Here is a 24,293-nt window from a genome sequence, read left to right as displayed (position 1 = left end):
TGTGTTTGACATAAAAGCCATTATAGCATGGAATTAAGTTCACTAGGAAATGCATTGATACATTCAAGACAGAGATTTGAATGAAATCCAGTTCAAACACATCTTGATGAAATCCAGTGAAAATAAGAGCTCTTGATGAAATACAATTAAAACAGAGTTCTTGACAAAATCCAATTAAACCAAGGTTCTTGATAAATAATTAAAACCGATTTATTGATGAAATTCAATAAAACAAGCCATTGAAAAAATCCAATTAAACAAGAGTTCTTTATGAAATCTACTTAATACAGAGTTCTTAATGAAATCCAAATAAAACAGATTTCTTGATGAAAATCCTGATGAAATCCAAAAAAGAAACAGAGTTTTTGATAAAATTCAATTAAAACAGAGTTCTTGACAAAATCCAATTAAACCAATGTTCTTGATAAATAATTAAAACCGATTTATTGATGAAATTCAATAAAAAAAGTCATTGATAAAATCCAATTAAACAAGAGTTCTTTATGAAATCCAATTAATACAGAGTTCTTAATGAAATCGAAATAAAACAGATTTCTTGATGAAAATCCTGATGAAATCCAAAAAGAAACAGAGTTTTTGATGAAATTCATTTAAAACAGAGTTCTTAATGAACTCCAATTCAAACAGTTCTTGATGAAACCCAATTAAAACTGGATCCTTGATGAATTACTGATGAAATCCAAATAAAACAGTGTTCCTGATGAAATCCAAATAAAACAGTGTTCCTGATGAAATCCGATTAAAACAGAGTTATCGTGCATAAATAAAAGTAAATGGGTTCATTATCTAGGGTCTATAACACTGCTAAAAATGATGTCAGATGCTGATAATCAATTTCAGCCAAGATCCTATGAATATTAAGTTGTCTACCAAAAATATGACTGAAATCAAATAACAAATTAAGCAGTCTACCAAATTTGACTGAAATCAAAGAACAAATTAAATTGTCAACCAAGAATATGACTGAAATCAAAAAACAAATTATGCTGTCTACCAAATTTGACTGAAATCAAATAAAAAATAAGCTGTCTACCAGATTTGACTGAAAACAAATAACAAATTAACCTGTCTACCAAATATGACTGAAATCAAATAACAAATTAAGCAGTCTACCAAACATGACTGAAATCAAATAACAAATTAAGCAGTCTACCAAACATGACTGAAATCAGATAACAAATTAAGCAGTTTACCAATGAAATCAAATAACAAATTAAGCAGTCCATTAAATTTCACTGAAATCAAATAACAAATTAAGTTACCTACCAAATATGACTGAAATCAAATAACAAATTAAGTTGTCTACCAAATATGCCTGAAATCAAATAACAAATTAAGCTGTCTACCAAATATGACTGAAATCAAATCACAAATTAAGCAGTCTACCAAATATGACTGAAATTAAATCACAAATTAAGCTGACTACCAAATTTGACTGAAATCAAATAACAAATTAAGCTGTCTACCAAACATTACTGAAATCAAATAACAAATTAAGCTGTCTACCAAATATGACTGAAATCAAAAAACAAATTAAGCAGTCTACCAAATATGACTGAAATCAAATAACAAATTAAGCTGTCTACCAAATTTGACTGAAATCAAATAACAAATCAAGCTGTCTACCAAATTTGACTGAAATCAAATAACAAATGAAGCAGTCTACCAAATTTGACTGAAATCAAATAACAAATTAAACAATCTACCAAATTTGACTGAAATCAAATAACAAATTAAGCTGTCTACCATATTTGACTAAAATCAGATAACAAACCATGCTCTGTACCAATTTTGACTGAAATCAAATAACAAATTAAGCAGTCTACCAAATGTGACTGAAATCAAATAACAAATTAAGTAGTCTACCAAATTTGACTGAAATCAAATAACAAATTAAGCAGTCTACCAAATATGACTGAAATCAAATAACAAATTAAGCTGTCTACCAAATTTGACTGAAATCAAATAACAAATTAAGCTGTCTACCATATTTGACTAAAATCAGATAACAAACCATGCTCTGTACCAATTTTGACTGAAATCAAATAACAAATTAAGCAGTCTACTAAATTTGACTGAAATCAAATAACAAAGTAAGCAGTCTACCAAACTTAATTGAAATCAAATAATAAATTAATCGGTGTTCCAAATTTGACTGAAATCAAATAATAAATAAAGCTGTAATGCCAAATAAAACTGAGATCAAATATTAAATTAAACAGTCTACCCTATTTAACAGAAATGAAATAATAAATTCAGCTGTCTACCAAGCTTAACTGAAATCAAAATCTAATCAAACAGGGTATTGTGCAGAAGCTAAAATGGTGGTGGGTCAGTCAGCATAAAGCAATTATTTATTACTTTATTTGTGATAGTGCTTGGTATCTGTTGTCAGTATAATTTTTTTTAATAACACAGATTTATTTTATTGGCCTTCAAGAAGTATTATGGAATGAAGAATTCATAGTTAAAACATCAGTTAGGATATAGTGGGGCAATGCCAGTGTTATTGGAGATGACAGGGAACTGTGCTATTTTATTTACAGCTTAATTTCAGACCCCACAGTTTTGTTTGACTGTGTGGTTTTTCTTCTGTAACTACCAATGAAAGGCATTGTACACGTTCCATAACTGAATTACTCATTCATGTTTCTGGTTTTTGTTGCTGTTGTGACTGCAGGATCTGATTCAACATCAGCTCAAAACAAGACTCACAAAGGAAGTAACCCACCATGTGGGAATGATGTGATGTAAGCATGCTAACTAAATGCAAGCACTGAATCAGCATGAATAATTGTAAAACAATATATTTTGTGGGATTTCTTTGACAGGTATTTTAGAAGTAATTGGCAGCCACAGTCTATATACTACTGTTGTTTAGTTGTTTATAAAGCAAAGTGGTTTGTTAGCGGTAGAGTGTTGTACAATAGCTACCATATGCTTAATCTGTGGTAAATGCCTCGGGGAAAATAGGTTTGTTTTGTTGCACAATGCCAATGACTTTACTAATACATGCCGACTCTCAGATGTATTGTTTAATGAGATATGGTAGTGGACATGGTTTCTGTTCAAAGTTATAAATTGTCACAATACTTGAATAATATCCACGCTGAAACCAATCATATTTTGATAAATTGAATCACACTACCGGTAGTTTAAAAAAAAACAACACAAATAAACAACAATGATAAATAATTATCAAATACAAACTGATAACCAACCACACATGGAAATAATTACAGGATAAAGTATATAAATAGTATACTACCACTATAAGAAATTATTTCAGTTTAATCTCTCTAGAAGTTTATATTCAATTCAATCAGATAAAATGAATAGTGTTGGAAGTAAAAGAAAGCGTTCTGCTTATGATGCAGCATTCAAACTTAAAGTTATTGAATATTCAGAAACAAATAACAACTGTGCTGCAGCATGCAAATTTTTTGTGAACGAGAAGCAAGTACGGGAATGGCAGAAAAGCAAAGCAGCACTAGAAGAAATGCCAAAATCAAAGAAGGCTCGTCAGACTGGTATTGCCTCTTTCCCTGAATTGGAGAAAGAACTCGGTGATTTTGTAAGTGAACGTTGACAAAATGGATACATTGTCACATGAACTGCAATTCGTCTATGTGCTATGCAGATGGCAAAAAATGATAAATATAAGTTGGCAGATTCAAAATGTGTTGCATCAGCCGGCTGGTGTTCTCGTTTTATGAACTGGAATGGTTTCTGCCTCAGGCAGCGAACGAAGATAGCACAAAAGCTACCAAAAGACTTGGAAGAAAAAACTGAATCATTTCAGTAGTTCATCATTAAACACAGAAAGGAGTGCTCATTTGAACAGAGGATGATGCTATATTTCAATCCGACAGTGACGAGGAGAGCGAGAAGGAGAACGACACACTATCGGATGACCATGATGACAATGACGACGTATATGATGAAAGCATGCCCGTAACAGAAGCTGTTTCGTGAACTGTTTGGCGAGTCTGATACAGAGCCAGATTTTGAAGGATTCTAAAAGTGATATAACTTTTATAATTCATGATTTTAGAATGAGGATTAATTAAATTTCCATTAAGACCTAACACTTTAGAACTGTTTTTATTTCAACATATAAATTAGCTTTCTTACTTTCATGTTATTTAATAATGTGATTTGCCTAAATAAGCGTATTCAGAACTGACTTTGTGCATCTTGTGATATACCAGTAGTCTAGAAATTATGGGTCGGCTTATATGCGGGTCATGCACTTTATAACAATTTTACCAATTCAGTCGGGGGGGGTGGGTGGGTGGTGGGGTCGGCTTATACGCGAACGGGCTTATACGCGAGTATATACGGTATGCATAAATGGACGTGGAAGGGTCTGAATTATGGCCTACAACTCAGTTAAACAATGAAGCAAAATGGTGAAAATCAAATTCAGCCAAGGAATCATTATTAACATGATGCTGAAAACAAAAGTTTGATTAAAATTAAACGAGTTATTGTATAGAAACAAAAGACAGAGAGAGAGAGAGACAGAAGAAGCAGAAATAGGGAGGTAGGATATATCTCATTTAATATTTCCCATTGTCTACAAATTGCAGGAAACAAAATGCACAGAGTACACAATTACCACAAAATTTCTTAAAATATTTTGAAAGGTTATAAAGCCCACTTTATGTTTAAAATTCTTTTTGTTGTATTCAAATTACAATTAGAAAAGAAAGATAAAACTTGCATTGTTCCCTTACTTTCCTATTGCACTGAAATTACCATAGGCATCAATTTACATAAACATAGCATATTCTGTATTCTAATGATCTGCAAAATTTGATCTTAAACGCTATTACACACCTGGAGAAGTATATACATGTATTACACTCTAGAAAGAAAGTCAAGGTATTTTGAAATATCATCATAATTCAGTGTATTTTCAAGAACATGGATTAAACTAATGGCAGGATGAGAATGATGGTGGCTAGTGTCAGAGATTAATCAACAATTGTCTTGGTTGGGTGGGAGAGAGAGAGTGGAATGTCATTAAAACGTGTAAATTCCTTGGAGTAAAAACCTTGTCAGTATTACTTAAGAAGATGCTATATGATTATTAGATAAGTGTTCTCAGTGTAATTAAATCATTTTGGAGACACTAATAACAACTGGGTGAGATATCAGGCTAATAACAACTGGGTGAGATATCAGGCTAATAACAACTGGGTGAAATATCAGGCTAATAACAACTGGGTGAGATATCAGGCTAATAACAACTGGGTGAAATATCAGGCTAATAACAACTGGGTGAGATATCAGGCTAATAACAACTGGGTGAGATATCAGGCTAATAACAACTGGGTGAAATATCAGGCTAATAACAACTGGGTGAGATATCAGGCTAATAACAACTGGGTGAGATATCAGGCTAATAACAACTGGGTGAGATATCAGGCTAATAACAACTGGGTGAAATATCAAGCTAATAACAACTGGGTGAGATATCAGGCTAATAACAACTGGGTGAAATATCAGGCTAATAACAACTGGGTGAGATATCAGGCTAATAACAACTGGGTGAAATATCAGGCTAATAACAACTGGGTGAGATATCAGGCATCACAATGAATATGGTGTCTAATACTAAGTGAAATAGTAAGTGATTCATTGAGTGTGATGTCAATTACTTATAAATAAATATGATGGCAACAGTCACAAACTGTACAATCTGTTCGTTGCATTTTTCTTAGCTTTTTTAGTATTTTTGTTATGCACTTAAAATTTAAAGGTTCAGCATCCAGAAAACTGGAGGGTCTGGATATTTGGATTAATGATGGTAACTGTTTCTGGAGAAAAGCATGTTGCAGTAGTTTTTTTAAAATTACATTTTACAAAAAATAAAAAAATAAAAAAAATAAATTACATGGGTCCCCGAGTGGCTGAGTGGTCTAAAGTGCTCACCGTTATGGATCACTGCCATCTCACCTCTGTCTGCGTGGGTTTGAGTCTCGGGTTCGGCCTATATGGGTATGTGAGAAAGCTTGCCAGTAGCTTCTCGTGGGTCGGTGGTTCTTTCTGGGGTTTTCCTGGGTTCTTCCTCCACCATTAATACTGGCCGCCATGTATAGCCTATCTTGTGCTGAAAAATGGCGTTAAACCCTACAACAACAACAATAAAAATTACATGATATAACTGAAATATTTTGTGGTAAATGCATTGACATGTAATATCATAAATCATGACATGTAATATCATAAATTATGACATGTAATATCATAAATCATAATGACATGTAATATCATAAATCATGACATGTAATATCATAAATTTTGACATGCAATATCATAAATCATAATGACATGTAATATCATAAATTATGACATGTAATATCATAAATCATAATGACATGTAATATTCTAAAACAGCAAATATGGCAATACCATACATAGGTATTTAGTGGCTTTGGTTTGTTGGGTTCGGAGAGTCAAGTGTCTACCAATACTGTAAGTTAATTCCGAAGATTACATCTACTTTGGACATTTATATTTTCTTCAGTTTTAAAATTACTGATTATTTCATTTAATCAACAAAATTAAAAAAATTTGTAACGACTTTAAATTTATCAGAACGGGTTTTTTTCTGCAAGGGAGAGAACCCTGCACAGCCCTAAACATCTAATTCTCAATAGTCTTCATCATAGATTACTTCCCTTGATTTAATAGGCAAATGGACAGGTATAACATTGTTTTATTTTTATTAACAGCAGTCATACTTGATTGTGCATCAGAATCATTTGTATAAACTTGAGCACCCTCTACACCAGGATGCTTCCTCTCAAATTTAGTTATAATTTTTTTAATGGTTCTTGAGAAGTCATACAATTTTTATTCTATTTTTGGTAATGGTTGCCATTATAGGTAATTGTGATTGGAACAAATAAGAATGAATTCAATCTCTGACTGCTATGATTCAAATAGGGACAAAGTATACTGAACAGCTCATGTGAAGATGTTAAAAGCTTTTTCTATTTTCAGTAATGGTGGCCATATTTGATGTGGTTAGGCACAATTTTTATCAAATTTGAAAGAGCTTCGTGCCAGGATGCTTTCTGCTAAAATTGGTAAAATACTGTTGGACAGTTTTCCAGAAGATAAATAGCAATTATGAAGGGATGATGCAAAATGGATGAAAGACCATACTAAAATATTTGCCTGCAGACAAAACAAAGCTCAAAGCTCACTGAGATGTTTTGAAAATTAAACCCTGGATCCGTTTACATACAAAAACCACTTATTTTCTAGAAATATGTTCCTGGAATGCATTTGCCCAAAATATGCCAAAAAAGGGACCCACACCTCTCTGTCAATAACCTGTGACTGGATAACTCACAAACCTGTTTATAACATGAGCTCAGGAGAGGATCTCTTTTTTTTTTATTTACCCCAGCAAAATACCAAAATAATTGGTCCCTATTTTTTTAACCTCAAGAAAATTGTGATCTTAAATTGTAAATTGCATGTTTTATCGGTGAAAATGGTAGCTTGTGCTTGGATCTTTGAATCATGAAGTTTGCAACTTTTAAAAATAAATCTTATATTTTGTTATATTTTCTGAACAGAAAACAATTCTTAGTACAAGATAAAACAAAAATCTTCAATGATCTTTTGAACCCTCATAATGCTGGTAGTGCCTATAGGTGATTGCAATTTAAGAAATATATAACAATTAGTTTAGTTTTGTCAAGTGAAATTTAAATTTCATTCTTTTAATTAGTTCTCAGTGTAATCATCACAAATGCGATATACCCTTTCTGAATTCACAAGTGAAAAGTGTCAATCCTCCATTGCAGCTATGTCCACAAGCAGTTATGAGAACTTAAATAATTGCTGTGTTTTTATCCCTAATTTATGGAAGTGTTTGCTGTATTATCACAAGCAATAAAAAGTAGACTTGCTTTGTATTATCTTGCTAAGTACATCTTTCGTATCAAATCAATTAAAGGGGGTGTAATAAAACATAACGTTAAAAGACATGAAAATCCTACCTGCATAAGAGCTCACTCTCACGGCCGTTGGTCAGTTCAACTCATTTCAATGAAAATTAAATACCGTCATAAATATTATTATGTAGGTAAGATAATGAAAGTATCTAACATTAATCCGAAGTTTAATTAACAAATGTGATCGAGGATAGCAAGGGAAGCAAGCGAAAGTTGTATGATGCACATGAAAACCTGAAAAACATGGTTCATTGTGAAGTGAGTTCCAAATTTTGTACTTAAACTTCTGAATATGCAACTGGAGATTTACAAAGTATGGATGGAAATGTCAATATTACTTGCCATGAAAATAATGCATTAATATATAAATAATAGAATTTAAAAAACTGAGATGGTTTCGACACGGATTGCTGTTCTTTCATGAATTACATATTGCTATTTTTTATCAACATTAAATCTTGTTTAATTGCGAATCAACAAAAACACTTGATTATATCCACATACAATGTGAAAGTAGCAACATAATACACAATGTTTTAGAGTGTGTTAAAAACCCATTGGAGTGATGTTTTTTCAACGATCTTCCAAAGGTTGGTTATTCTGAAAATAAAGGTAATTTACCCAGAAAATTTAATAACTTCCTTAGAAAAAGCATTTTATTAACAATTATTCCCAATGTATTTATAAACTGAGTATTAAACCATTAAACAGTAACCCCCTCATATTTTCATTGTAAATGTCTGGTCAGGATGGCATCCCCTTCTTTATTGTTTCAAAGGTACATGTACCTTGTTCACACGTGCCCTCACTTATAATTTGGCTTGTACTTTTGACCCTGTTGTGTGTGAGTTACTGAGGGTCGGTGTATAAGCAAAACTTAGCAAATGCAAGTCAGATGGATCGATGGACTTTGTAAACTTCAACTGCTATACTGGGTCATAACAATTGATTTTGGAACCAGAAAGAGAATAAAAGGAAAGTCTTCTGTTGATAAACTCAGTTATATTATTACAATGTACAATAAAATGATTTAAATAAACAAATTAATCTGAGACAGAAATGTTCTGAACATTTTACTTTGTATGAACTCCTCTTACATCACAAACACTTTAAAAGGTTGTGTGGAACATCATTAAATATACAATTTTCAGTATTATTTTATGCATGTAACCTTTCAAACAAGGAATGCACGTCTCTACCTTTATTGTTCTTGTTAAGGTAATCTAAACTTTCTACACTAGATTAATGCTTATCATCTACGAGTATTAGTGTGTCATATTTAACAAAGATGAATGAACCGTTTTAATTTTGCTATTTTTTTTCAAATACCACCTGCTGTTCATTTTATCAGAAATTTGCAACTGGGTTACATGGACCTGATTTTATTCAGCTGACGAAATGTAGGCCATCTCTGCTTTTGGAGATTTTCCTGTTAAAACTGTTAAAGAAACCTCTAAGTTCCACAATAAGTATTCCTGTATTCTACAACAGCTTATCTGTCAGTAAATGTTTGGTTATTTCCAATTTATACTTCAGTATATACAACTTCAAGTCAGAGGTATTGTAAGTTTTGGTCAATCAAAGCTAGACAAACCATGATGCTGAAATATTTATTAAAATGAATTTAGTCACTAAAATAATCACCAGCACACTGAAGCCAAGTTGGTCTTTTACATATCCCCACAGAGGACACTATAACAAGAAAGAGATGTTATTCAAATGAATCCATGTTGACTTGTCTTTTTACTTTCTCTTCATTGCTCTCTTGCCCTCTCCCTTCTTGGGTTTTCCTTTTCCTCGCAACCTCCTCTGACGATTCATTTCCTCTTTGAAATCTTTATGTTCATCTCTGTCAAGAAAAGAAAAGATGATTGAATATATTAGTATAATGATCCCTATATCCCCCTATAAAATAATCTACCAGATCTGATTCTAAATATTTTCTGTGTCAGCATTTTCTGATGTTTTTAAAGCTGTCTTCTTTTGGTGTTGCTAGCGGGATCAAGTGATGGTTTTTGTGTGTGTTTCTTTCATGTTACAAAGTTCTGTTATTTATTCGTCTAATAAGCAATGGAAATCATAGAAAAGCCCAAAAATACAGAATCTAATAATGAGCTTTACAGAATGTATCAAGAAATATTCAACAGAATTCTGACACAAGCACGCTATAGCATGCATGAGAAAGAAAATTTTGGATCCTAGTTAGTGAATGTAAAAAAATTTGCCTAAAGATAAAATGGAAAATATGAAGAACTGGCTAGTGAATATCAAGGAAATGGAAAATATAAAGAACTGACTAGTGAATATCATTAGAAATGGAAAATATCAGTGACTAGTGAATATCACAGAAATGGAAAATATCAAGAACTGACTAACGAATATCATTGAAATGGAAAATATGAAGAACTGACTAGTGAATATCATTAGAAATGGAAAATATCAGTGACTAGTGAATATCAACGAAATGGAAAATATAAAGAACTGACTAGTGAATATCATTAGAAATGGAAAATATCAGTGACTAGTGAATATCACAGAAATGGAAAATATCAAGAACTGACTAGCGAATATCATTGAAATGGAAAATATTAAGAACAGACTAGTGAATATCAAGGAAATGGAAGATATCAAGAATTGACTAGTGAATATCATTAAATGGAAAATATCAAGAACTAACTAGTGAATATCAAGGCTTGCATTGATAAGATTGAATGATTAATCAGGATTAGGAAAGTTTGATGAGGAGTTTGAATCTATTATCTAGATTTGTGTTGTATGACATGCATATATATGCTTCCCCCCAACAAAAGATATCAAAATCCAAAAAGTGTGTGAACAAAACTACCACAAATAGTACTTTACATGACTTTGATTTTTGAGCTAGGGATGTTTATATTGTAAGCTAAGGTGTGGACCTTGCTAAAATTTCATCAAAATATCTATGGGGGTTAAAAATGACAGCCATGAAACAGACCACTGTCTCATATTATCCCTTGCTGGGACCATGACCTTGAAACAGGATATAACCTTGAATATATGTGAGACATTTAAATTCAAGATATATGTAAGGTTAAAAGTTTTATTAAAATATCTAACATTGGCAAGATGAAGTGCTCTGCAGATCACTTGTACTATGTTAAACTGCAATTATATTCCTAGAATTTGACATAATTCTGTCCAAAATCTTAAATCATGGGACAGAACACATAAATGGCACATCTCACTGTAAGAAACAGTTTTCATTTTTAAAATGCATCAAAACATATAACTTGATCATTAAATTATGCTGAATACAATGTCCCATGTAAAGCTACAAAGTGAACAAACAAGTACTGTGACAATGTCCCATGTAAAGCTACAAAGTGAACAAACAAGTACTGTGACAATGTTTCATGTAATGCTACAAAGCGAACAATCAAGTACAAACAAGTGCTGTGACAGTGTCCCATGTAAAGCTACAAAGTGAACAAACAAGTACTGTGACAATGTCCAAAATAGCACAGACAAGACAAAACTCAGACAAAAGATAATTTTCTGACCAAATTCCATCAGAATATGTTGAATGGTTCTTGAGCTATATATACTGCAATCAATGTTCTAAGTTTCCATTTGAGAACAAGAAATCATCATAAATCAATCTGCCAAAATGAAGTAGCAGAGACAAAAGTAATACAAAATAGTCTTCAGATATAGCCAGGATTGAGGATATATTTTTTGTATGTTTCATTTTCACAGTGGGTGGAATCAGAGATAAGAGGTACCCCAAATGCCACCTGATGTCAAACTAAACATCTATACAATTTCAAACTCATTAGAGGATGGAGAAATGGGATCAGTAAAAGGTTTGGCATGGCAAATCTGTTCCTTCTAAGATTACTGCCATTAAAGTTTCACCAATTATGTTCCATGCTACATATGAAAATTCCTAAAACTATATTCAACCCAACATGAACCTATACTAAATAAAACTAGAGATATTTCATATGTAAGGCAGTAACACCTGCATCCCAAATATTACAAAAAATGGATCTATCTGTCACATAATCACTCGCTATGAAACATTCTGTTACTGCATAACAGCAGAGCCAGGAGCAGTGCATTTTGTTAGATTTATATTACCCACATATGGGAAACATCTGCTGCATATAAAGTAGCCCATTATATATGATGTTTCTTGTTTCAACATAAATAAATATATAAATGCTTCATAAAGGGTACAGGGACAACAATTTGCTAAGCTTGTATACTGCAAAGAGTGAAATATTATCCTCTGTACTATGACTCTGGTGACCCTGAGATTACTTGCCAGCTGTAACATAGTAATATCAATCTCTGCTACTAGAGGAATAAGTGATGAAACTTTCAAAGTCTATATATTACCATTATTCAAGTTGCTTGAATCCAAAAGTGTGGTGTGTACACCATCAAACATTTCATTTGGCTATAGATCTAAGTGAATTGTCAAGGGCAGTAACTCTGTCCAAAATAGAGTTGACAAGACAAAAACATAAAGGCTAATTTAGATATATTTGACAATATTTAACTTCTCAGTGATTTTTGAGAAGTGCTCATTACAAGCAAAATCACATGAGAAGGTATTAAGCTAATTGCCCATGCTGCAGTTTTTGTGTGTTTCCAGGCTGCACAAAATTATTATTCATTATCGTAAAACAAACAATGAGTTATCTCTTTGTTCAAATCTTGAAGTTATATTTAAAAATGAACAGAAAACATATAAGAGCGAAACACTGTGTTTATTTTAGTTTTGAATCCCCTTGAAACATAATATTTATTTCAATATAAAGGTCTACTGGTTTTGAAGCCATTCTACTGATCACATTTAGTAAATCTACTGGTTTGAAATTCTGTTTGTCACATCTATTTCTTTGTGTCTGATGAATGTTCCTCCACCAGAGAAAGCAGCCACTACATGTGTTACAGCCATGGCTTCGTGTATGTTCCAAGAGAACGTGCATGCTATTAATCTCACATTATCCTCTGCTATGTAATTAGTTATAGCAATCTCCCATTATCCTCTGCTATGTAATTAGTTATAGCAATATCCCATTATCCTCTGCTATGTAATTAGTTATAGCAAAATCTACACAACAAAAATGCTTAAATTTCATTACTGTGTGAAAAGGAAATGAATGCAAACTATATATGAAGATTTCAGAGTCAATTATGATTTTCAGGACAAATTTGTTAAATGTATTTTCGCTACTGAAAGTAGATAACAGGCCAGCTATAGGCAACAAAATTGAGAGGCTCCCTGAGGGTAAGGATGGTGCTGTATACAACCAGCAATATATAATCAGTATTTTCAGTGTGATTAATACAGATAATTCCAAATAAAACATAACCAATCGGTCATTGCTTTTCTTTCTTTTCTAGTTCTCTTTAATCTAAATTCACTTGTCCATCAAGTAAATAATTGGTTAATAAACTGCAGAACAATAACTGTACCCTTTATCAACTGTATCAAACACTGCCAACAAGGATATTTATTTTTTTATTTCAATGTTCATTTGAAATTACTAATCCATAGACTCTTTGATATAATACTGTTTAATGGGATAAATCAGGACATCTTGAATGCTAATTACAATTGTCATACTGCATTTAGTTATCTTTACACAAAATGATGATGCTCACACTTGACAAACAGCATAGTTTTATTAATTCAGGTCAAAATTAATTATTTATTTTCAATATTGACAGCTTATACACAAATAAAACACAATCTATCAGTCATTGTTTTTCTTCCTTTTTTACTTTTCTTTTCTTCTAAATTAACTTGTCCATCAAGTAAAGAACTGTTTTATTAAGTGGAGAACAATAACTGTATTCTAGGATAATTGTATCCTTTATCCACTGCATATAAAACTGCCAACAAGTTCACATTTTCTTAAATATTTCTAATCCATTCTTTGATGTAATATTGTTTAATGGCATAGGTTAGGACATCTTGGCTGCTAATTAAAGTACTGATATTGCATTTAGTTATCTTTAAACAAAACGATAATGGTCACATTTGATTAATTTATTAGTTTGGAAGGAAAAAATCAATGTAATAAGACATCTACTGACATCATCCTGACTCTGTTCTTCATTCACAGTCATCCATATATTTTTGATGCTTATGCCAGGCCTCGCATGTAGACAAACACTCAAGGTCAAGCGGCACAAAAGATATAAAATTATTGGTATATTCATAACAGTGAAAATGTACACACAAAAAACCCACCAGATTTCAAAGTATATATGATGGTTTTTGAATGACTTATGATATTGGAGGTATTATAAGACAGAGAAATACATGTATTTTCTGTATGCCTGTTATAAGGATCATCTATAGTGGAGATTTAAATTACAGAAAAGGGCAATAACTCTATCAAAACTAGATCTAAAAGATTAAACCTTTAAAAGGCTCATCTGTGTTTAACAGGCAATTTTGATGCAGGCTGCACTAATTATAATCTTTTGAGGCTTTATCTCACATCCTAAAATGAATGTTTTACCAACACTCGCCCCTTAACAGCCATATACAGATAAGAACCATATAAAAATGAAAGGTAAAAGTTTTAATCAATTTCTTGTCCTTTCAAAAATCAGAAGTTTTATTTTAGTACCAGAAAACTAAAGCTCAATTTTGAAAGCATACATCTACTCTTTCTCTGCATCATAAACTGAATCACTCTTTTTGAAGGTCATATTTCACGTTATGAAAATCACGTCTCACCTGTACAGCCCATAGTTTCTAAGTGTTCTCATTAGATGGCTCAACTTGTCATGCTTGGGGTAATATTCCACAATGGCCTTGTTCAGGTGAAGGGGCTGTTCACTGAAGATTTTTACCACTTTCATAGATTTGCTATTTGTAGGTCTGGCGACTTCCCCAAAAATCCTCGCTGCCAGACGAGACATTTTCTGTGCATATCCAGACATTATCTTTTATCTAGAGACAGCTTTCTGAAGAGAAATATAAAATGATTACACCAATGTAATTTACCTGCAGTAATGTAATTCCAGCATAAATCAAAATGGTGCAAAGACTAATGCAGTCATCATGTGCCATTCAACAATATCGTGATCAGCATCAATCATCTTACCAACCGATGTGACACTAGTAATCAGCTGTCATGTCTATTGTTGACCACAGGCTTAGCTTGCAAACTAAACACACTGTAGTGTTTCTTTCACTGATGTACTGTTATAATGATGTAAAACTGAGATTTACTCAACAATTGCTTAAGGAATCTCCCAGCTATTATAAGCCAATGCATTGACCCAAATTCATATCTTTCACTCACGAATATCACTGTTTTCCAATAATGGCCATGAACCAAGTTCTCAGTTAGAATCTATATCTTCTTAATATCGCTCTCACTGTAACAAATTGGTTATCCAGTTTGTCATCTGATAATGTCCAATGATGTTATGCAAATGTCTGATCACATGATTACTATATTTTTTTATAAAGAACCAAGAGATGAAATCTATGGTAGCAAATAAGAGTCAAAATGTGAAGCATGAATTGTTGTTATCTGGTGGCTTTTGCAATTGACAGGTGTTGAGTTTAAAAATGTGTGTACATGATTTATAACTTTTCATTTGAACACCTCATACTGGTGGTCCATTCTCAACAACAATCCCAGCGCTACTCTCCATCACAGATGGTTGCAGATGCAGTTCTTTAATTCTCTCTAAGTTTATGTTGGACGGCAAAAGTGGCAGAATGATATTCCTGCAATGTAAGACCTTGGGCATAGATACATAAATACCAGAGTTGTGGTATTACATTGTATGACAAGCAGAATGAGTAGCATGGAAGTAGCATTCATTTTTCAAGTTAATTGACACTTTATGCAGCATATACATCAAGTTTTCAACATTAGGGCAAGTATATGCCATCGTAAAATAGTTTTTGGTATTACCACGATATCAGAGTAATTCCCCTTGGAAAACCTGAAATATGCACGGCATCTGTTTATAAATTATTTACCCCAGTCATACGATTTAAAGTGGAAATTAAATGCATTTTAACATAGGGCAAATGGCAACCGATAGACATATATATATATATATTATCTTGAAGGTCAGAGTTTTTATTTACTTATTCGTCGATTGCAAACTTTAACCACGATACGATACACTCCTGAAGCTACATTAAAGGACTACCGGTCACGGGGTTACGGTTAGTATTCTTATAAAAATGTTCGCCCCCTGGGGCTTGCAACTCACTTTCCATTTACAGATGCTTATATCGCCATCTATAGTTGTTATTTTCCCAAATTAAACAAAATTACCTCAAAGGAAATCAGTACAAGAAACATCCCAATCTAGGTAGAGGAACATCCGAGTGGCCTTTTCTTTAGCTGCACGGAATTCATTTTTGACGGAAAGGGTCAGTGGTATTCCGATTGGATCTAAACTTTCCCGTCCTTTTCCGTCAAAGACGAGAGCTTTGAGTGTAATTCGTTGCTATTGAGAACTATATTTTGAAGTACTTTCGTTCACTTGGGACAATACGGAGGCCACAGGAGAGAGTCATAATCGGAATTCGATCGGCATTTGCTGTCGTAGATATATGTGGCGCACTCCTCTAGAGGCAGATCACCAAAGACCTCAAATGGGCATATGTGCGTTTCTACATTGTGTCACTAGACAGTTTCGTATTTTGACACCTCACTATTTTTGAGGTTGCGTTTTATTCAGAATTGCCCAAGTTTTGAATCTGAGCAGCTTTTCCCCAAACCAGACTAGAATTTTAGAATGTCACAATGAGTAGTTTCGTACTTTGACACCTAATTTTTAACGTACAAGGCATGAGCCTTATTATCATAAGCCTAGCGTTTAAAAATTCGTACAGAAGCTAAATCTGTAATGTGTTTTACATCTGCTTTGAGTTAGGTTTAAAACGGGTTGGCTTTTTTGGTGATTACCTGTCACATACTAGCCGCGGAGATTAAATGCATAACTTGGCCTGCAAATAAACAGTTAATTGGACTTTCGTTTTTACGTACACTGCTGTCGGGCATTTCTGCGCACCTAAGGTTTTCGTTTCCAATACTGAAGCAAAACGCATACGGAATTCGAGCGATTGACAAAAATAAAATACAGCAATGCTTACCATATTCTGTTCAAAATAATATTAATTTTGGACACAGAGGATACCACCCCCCTGTTTTCCTGACTCGCGATAAGCAGCAGAGAGGGTGAACAGACCACTTAGGGGAATGGTCACCCTTGTGTTTTACCAAAAAAAATAGTGACCACTCATAGAGGTCAATTACCACGTCTACGATTATTGTTTGTCCCAAACAGAACCGTAGACGCCCCTCTCTGCTGCTATCAATATTGGGAATCATCATCTGAATCATGGGAATCTTCATCTGTTTCATCTTTATTTGTTTCATCTTTATTTGTTCTATGTTTCAAGTAATATTCAAGTTCTGATGGTGGTTTTTCTATTTTTGGATTTATGTTCTTTCTGTGTTTATAATATATCATCAAACTTCTGTATCGATCTCCACCGCAATTTTTACAAATCTGATATAATCCTCTAACGCCGTTGTTACATCCAACACATCTTCGTGGACCAGCATGAGGATTTTTCTTTATAAGATAATTATGTTTCTTGCAATATTCTCCACGGCATTTTTTATTACAATTGTTAGTGGTTCCTTGACGCAGCCACGCACAGTTGTTCATTATATTAATGATATCTATTTAATTAAATTTAATTTTATCATCACCCCTCTCTGCTGCTCCCCCTGTTACCCAAATATTTTATCAATACCCACACGATATCTTGTTCTTGGATCATGTAAATTTATTGTTATAAATCCATGTGGGGTAGCTTGCGCTCGTGAGAAGAAATTTTTGAATTTAATTATATCCATGTCACCACCACACCAGGTTTGATGAATATTTCGCAACGTGTGTGTGTCTACGCCATTAAACACAACTAAAATGTTGCAGTTGTCTCTGATCACCTTCGGAATTTGTGTATATCGTTGAGTAACATAGATCACGTCTGTATTTTTATGTCTCCCTCGGGAAAATATTCTGGCTGGATTTGATTGTTTATCTAGCATCACATCGTCGTATACAACTAAATTATTAATAAATCCGTCTATGGAATCTACGGATGGTGCTTCATCAATATCGGTTATAAACTCTATAACATCAATATCTTCATCCAGTAATCGCGCGTTTTCATTGAAATCTTTAAGTACATCATAACATCGTTGATCATCAACGGATGGTGCTACTAGATACAACTTATCCCATTTCAACCATCTCATTATCAGATTAAGTAATAATTGCGTCTTACCCGATCCAGATGGTCCTATGATAATCATTCTGATGGAGTTCGGTAGCGCAGGATGATGCTTAACTGGCTCTCGCTGCCGAGTTGCTGAGAAATCAATTATATCCATATATATTATAACATGAATTTATATTGTTTACGCTGTAAAGTTAAAACTCCAACTATTGATTTAGCTACGGTTACAACAAAAAATAAAAAAATAGCGTACGGTGGAAAATGTTCTGTATGCTGTAGAAAGAAATTTTCGTTTTTACCTAATAAGCGCGGTGGTGATATTGCTAATTTGATGTCAAAGTTTCCAGGTGCTCCATGGGCTAAATACAGCGGAGAAAAACATCTACCAGGATATAATTATTGCGGTCCTGGTACTCGACTCGATATCAGGCTCGATAATCAAGATCAACCAAAACCAGGCGAGGAACCAATAAATGCTATTGATCGAGCTTGTCATGCTCATGATGTAGCTTATAAAAGTAAAAATCTACAAGATAGGCATATTGCAGATGTAAAATTAATTCATTCATTAAATTCTATAAAAAATAAAAATATTAGAGAATCATTAGCTAATTGGTTAGTAAGATCCTCGATGAAAGGTAAATTAGCGATTGGGGCTGGTAATTAATAATGGAATCAATTTATTATTCACCGAGAGGATACTGGAGAGGCAAAGCAGCAATTGGTAAACTTGCTGATGCAGCATCGGTTAAACATTCTACTGCTAAAACGTGGTTATCTAAACAAGCAATATGGCAAATTTATCTACCACGTCCTAAACAAATTCAGTACGCGTATTTCGATGTCAGTGTTCCTAATGAAGTTCATCAAGCTGATATTCTGTTTTTACCGCATGATACTGTACGTGGAAAAACGTACAAATACGCGCTAACCGTAGTTGATGTTGCAAGTAGATATAAAGAAGCAGAGCCGCTATCGGCGAAAACATCATCTGAAGTAGCCGATGCGTTTGAACGAATTTATCAACGAGGACTTGGACCACAAGGTGGTGGACCACGAGGTGGTCTACGATGGCCACAGCTACTACAGGTTGATCCTGGTAAGGAATTTCTTGGTCCAGTATCATCGCTGATGAAACAACATAATACCAAAATACGACGAGGTCATACTGCAATTCACCGTGATCAAGCAATTGTTGAGCGATTTAATCGAACACTTGCTGAACGGTTATTTGGATATCAATACGCGAGGGAATTTATTCAGGATAAGAGATCTCGTGAATGGGTTGCAAGATTACCAATCGTGATAGCTGCATTAAATAATGAAATCACACGAACAACCAACATGAAACCCATTAGCGCGGTCACAAAAAAAAATATACCAACACAACGAAAAGATGCTGGAAAACAAAAAATATTAGGTGATGTCACAGTCAGATATTTATATGAGCCTGGTGAACTTGAAGGTGGTAGCGCGAGAGCAACTGATCCTATTTGGAGTGTTACCACACACAAAATATCTACCGTGACAAGATCCACTGGAAGAAATGTAGGCGTTTCCAGACCCGCAATCTACAGATTAGATTCTGCTGCTCCTCAACGTGGATTTACACGTGAACAACTACAAATAATTCCCGCGGATACACAACTACCACCGCGATCACTCCGGTGATTTCGATCACTTAACTAGCACTAGTGCCTGCACCCAAGGCGCTAGCGCCTCTGCGTCGATTACACTCAAGACAGGTTAACATGGTATTGTCTCGTGTATGACCGCGACTATTATCTTTTCTATCTACGGTAAATTGTCTTGAATCATTACTCGAATACCGCCATAACATTATACAATTACAACTTGCGCAATGATTGTTCTGCTGCTGTTTTAACTCAATAATAAATTCAACATCAAGATCAAAGTCACGTTTATTTTTTTGTCAGATTGTTTGTATCCGATTAATTTTTTTCTTATTATATCATCATCGATGATGTTAAATTTATCAACGATTTCAGGAATTATGATTCTACGTAATTGAGATATATTTCTGACCCTCGATACCGCTAAATAAACTAAATTTGACCACTCGATGCGATCGTCTACAATCCAGACTCGTGTATCAGAAATAGTTAATCCCTGAGACGAGTGGATCGTCATAGCGTATCCTAACACCCATGGAGATTTGTCAGCGCGTAATGCATCTTCGACCACACTGATATCAACGGCGACAATATCATTTAATACGAGATTCTGTTTCCTTGACTCTGTCTGTCCTGGAATATCAACATTAATATTCTGTTTTCGTGTATCTGATGGTCTATAACACAACGGTACGGGTAGTTCTGAATATTGTTCTTTATGTAGCTGAAATAACTGTTGTTGTAAAGCGTCTCTGATTATTTTTCTACTTGCTACAATCAAATCGGTGGGTCTCCATGAGTTCAAAAAATCACTCATTGATGTCTCTGAGATCACTCCACGTATTATTTCACACTGAATTTTGTTTGATTGTAATCTGATTAATTTTTTAAACTCCTTCAAATTTGCATCAAGAGCTCTATGATCATCATCTATTTCTTCGTAATAATCAACGAAATTTTTTAACCAATCATGTGGAGATGGTCCAACAAAAGGCGGAGGTTGACCATGATCGCCACACATTATTATGGCGGTATTTTTCGTCAACAACCAATCAAGAAACATTTTTAATGTATCCAATGAGACCGTGCATATCTCATCCCAAATAATTATTTTAGGTATATATTTTTCCCCCATCCGTTCAGAAGTCCATGTATCCCCGCGCCATCGGAAGAAACTATGATACGTGCACGATTGTACTTGCCGCTGTTTCATCTCACGTGCGAGTCTATGTGTGGGTGTCAGCACGATTATATCTGAATTTCTAAAAACATTAATCGTTCGAGTTGTTTTGCCGCATCCACCAGATCCATTGAGATATACTGTCTTATATCTAGTTATTGGATCACTCAACGATGGTGCTTTCGACATTTCTGATATTTTATTACCCTTACGATAAACATCTCTCATTGGAACATCTGCTGATTCTGTGTAATTGTGTAATAGTTCCTTTTTTATTCTCCACGAACCCCATCGTTCATCATTACTTGTAAATTTCATAACAGGTTCTAAATATTTACTTGAAATATAAAACGAATCTGTTGCGACTCTGACTGCGGTCTCAGGAAATCTATTAATCATCGATAATAAATTTATAGAAACATAAGCCAACATGGAAGATCTTAGATGAGTATATTGCGGGGATACGTCATTTATGTAACTAACGATCGTACCTAATTTTGTTCCGTCGGATAAATAAACACTCTCTCGATTTACAAATGTATTTTTCGCCGTTGTATCAGCGATTATAAAATCGTACTCGGCATCATCTAAAATTAATCGTGCGTGATGTCTTTTATAATCATATGCACCACCTTGAGTAAATTTACCTATAATTTTTCTACCGAGATCTTTTGCGGTTTTGAGTTTATTAGGAATATCATCCTTAAACTCGCTAATAACTTCAGAATCTGACATGGGCAACCAAACTTTGGTCTGTGCATGATATGATATAATTGCCTCACTGACCACCAACGATGTCAGTATCATACAATCTAGCATATATCGCAACAGAACTATAGGTGCCCAACGTTTTTCACAAAAATGTCTGCCAAACCAAACATAACAAATCTTGTGAAGATTTTCGTTAAACTCGAACGACTCAATACAGGCGAATCCAGTCAGATCAAAATCAGGTAATGGTCCATTAATTGCCACTCGCGTCATCTCGTTTGTAGGGTGACCAAATCTTTCAAAGTACGTAGAACAATCTCCGTATCCCAGAAAACTTCCTGGATAACATGCAACCATATCAACCGAAATAACATCATTGTAATTGTATTTGGTATTCCATAATCCGCCATGTCCACATTCGACGCAACTTGCACGTACGTCCTCGAGTAAATCAAATCGTGTTGGTTTCCATGAATTTCGTTCTCTGGCGAAATGAGCCGCAACAGATGGAACGGTAAAACAATTAGTTAGTAATTTGTCAGTATTTTCCGCGTGTTTGCACTGTAAAAACGTCGCAAGATTTTTCATCTCGTCATGGAGGGATTCTGTGCGATATATTTCACCGTTCGGTTTGACAAACTGATCAAATTCACCCTCCTCATTACTTTTGAATAACCATACCGATACAGGATCGGTTTTACTTATTTCGTTGATAAAATCAAACATACTCATATCTGCCACAGATAATTCTGTGGGGTAAAATCTAACAGTTCGATCACGTGGAAATATTGTTACCGCGTTAGTCCATGCGTGCGCGTTATGATCGATAATATTTATTGGAGCTCCTTTCGATTTATATTTCGACTGGTACAGTACTTCTCCCGTTATTGTCGCCACAGTTATTGGAAATTTTAATATTTTTCCTAACTCAGCAACATCTTTTATTGTAGCACCGGTATCCCTAACTGAATCAGCCCACGAGTTTATTTTTTCACGCCTTAAATCAGTTAATCCATTTCCACGCATCGCGTTTGTAAAGTGTTCTATTACTCGTTCAGCTACACAATTTAACCTTGAAAATTTCATCGGCGCTAGTTTATCAACGTTGGGTTTTTTATTTATCTCATAAATTCCATAAATAACCGCCGTTACAGGATACGCTCGTTCATAATACGGTTTATCAATACCTGTCAGTAGACCCGGTCTGGAATTTTTACTTAATATGATAGTTTTATTATTACCAAGGACAGGATCATATTTGTCACGGATAATCCAACTATCTGTTTCTGTTAATACAATAAATTTTACTCTGAAGAAATATTTTTGATTGCCCTCGTATTCAGCGATGTAGTTAATGATAGTTGCCGCTCGCTTGTCATTCATTGTGGCGTCCTTGACGGAGTCAGTGCGTATAATCTTGAACGTTGACCATGTATGAGATGCACCATCCGTGTAAAATTCTTTCTTAGCGTCATGAATTTTCGAGATCAAACTTTTATTTTTCGGATCAACCAGATCTCGTACTGGCAAGTCAGAAGATAATCTGTCAAGGTTGAATTTATACTTAACAGGCCTAGTTTGGGATAATCTCTCAAACTCGTTCATATAATTAAAACAAATATTTAAATAAAGAAAATTATATATATATATATACAATGTCCCAATGTAGATGGTTGATGATTCGCTCAGTAAATCGATGCAACAAATCCTGTAGAAAGGAATTTTGTTGGATGCACTCACAAAACATACGACGAGGAAGTCTAGGACCAATACCATGTCTACGGTGTGGTATTGGAGTGCGAGGAAAGACAGAATTATGTGGAAAGTGCGGCGGGAAACGGTTCAGAGAACTTAAAAGATATTATGACAAAAAAAATAATAGCGGTGAAAACGCTATAAAATCCGTGGAGGATTATATATCAAGATTTCAGACAAACAATGATTTAAACATATAATATTATTATAATGGAGCAAAATATATTTGTCCCACATCCTGTCATAACAAACTATGAATCAAATATTAATGGTATCATCAGACACTGCAAGTTAAAAAAACCAGTTGGTTATGTTTCTAATACTGGCTATCTTAGATTTGTAGTTGGAAAGAAAAATTATCATTGTCATCGTTTCACATACGAGTGTCACAGGGGTTTGATCAAAGACGGTCTTGTTATTGATCATATTGACGGGGACACTCAAAATAACTCCCTACACAACCTTCGTGTTGTCACTCGAAGCGTGAACTCTGCATGTGGTAATACAGGAAGATGTAAGACAATCGGAAAGAGGGCGGTAATTTCTACAAACATAGAAACCGGTGAAGAAATTATGTTTCAGTCTATGAACGCTGCTGCGACATATTTTGATATTGACTCGCGTGTGGTAAAATACGTCGCAGATAATATAACCAGATCTACTTTCTCGAAAAAATATAAACAGAAAATTACATTTCAGTATCAATAACTATCATCACCACA

At 34.1% G+C, this 24,293-nt stretch overlaps 1 protein-coding gene across 2 annotated transcripts; it reads right to left on the bottom strand.

The window, feature by feature from the left end:
• Positions 1 to 9,060: 9,060 nt before the first annotated feature.
• LOC149803931 (small ribosomal subunit protein mS33-like) lies at positions 9,061 to 16,463 on the bottom strand. 2 transcript variants are annotated; one of them, XM_089953742.1, is made up of 3 exons: positions 16,310 to 16,463; positions 14,743 to 14,972; positions 9,061 to 9,849 (listed from the first exon to the last, which is right to left on the bottom strand). In XM_089953742.1, the coding sequence occupies exons 2-3, from the start codon at positions 14,946 to 14,948 to the stop codon at positions 9,744 to 9,746; spliced, it is 312 nt and encodes a 103-aa protein (XP_089809868.1). In that variant the 5' UTR covers positions 14,949 to 14,972; positions 16,310 to 16,463; the 3' UTR covers positions 9,061 to 9,743. The 2 variants fall into 2 exon arrangements, with proteins under 2 accessions (XP_089809868.1, XP_089809869.1); XM_089953743.1 differs by having other exon boundaries at positions 16,245 to 16,369.
• Positions 16,464 to 24,293: the final 7,830 nt, after the last annotated feature.

Source organism: Sinohyriopsis cumingii, chromosome 3 (assembly GCF_028554795.1).
Source record: "Sinohyriopsis cumingii isolate HCF-2022 chromosome 3, ASM2855479v2, whole genome shotgun sequence".
In the NCBI taxonomy this organism is placed as follows: Eukaryota; Metazoa; Mollusca; class Bivalvia; order Unionida; family Unionidae; genus Sinohyriopsis; species Sinohyriopsis cumingii.
This window is presented reverse-complemented; position numbering and strand designations above follow the sequence as displayed.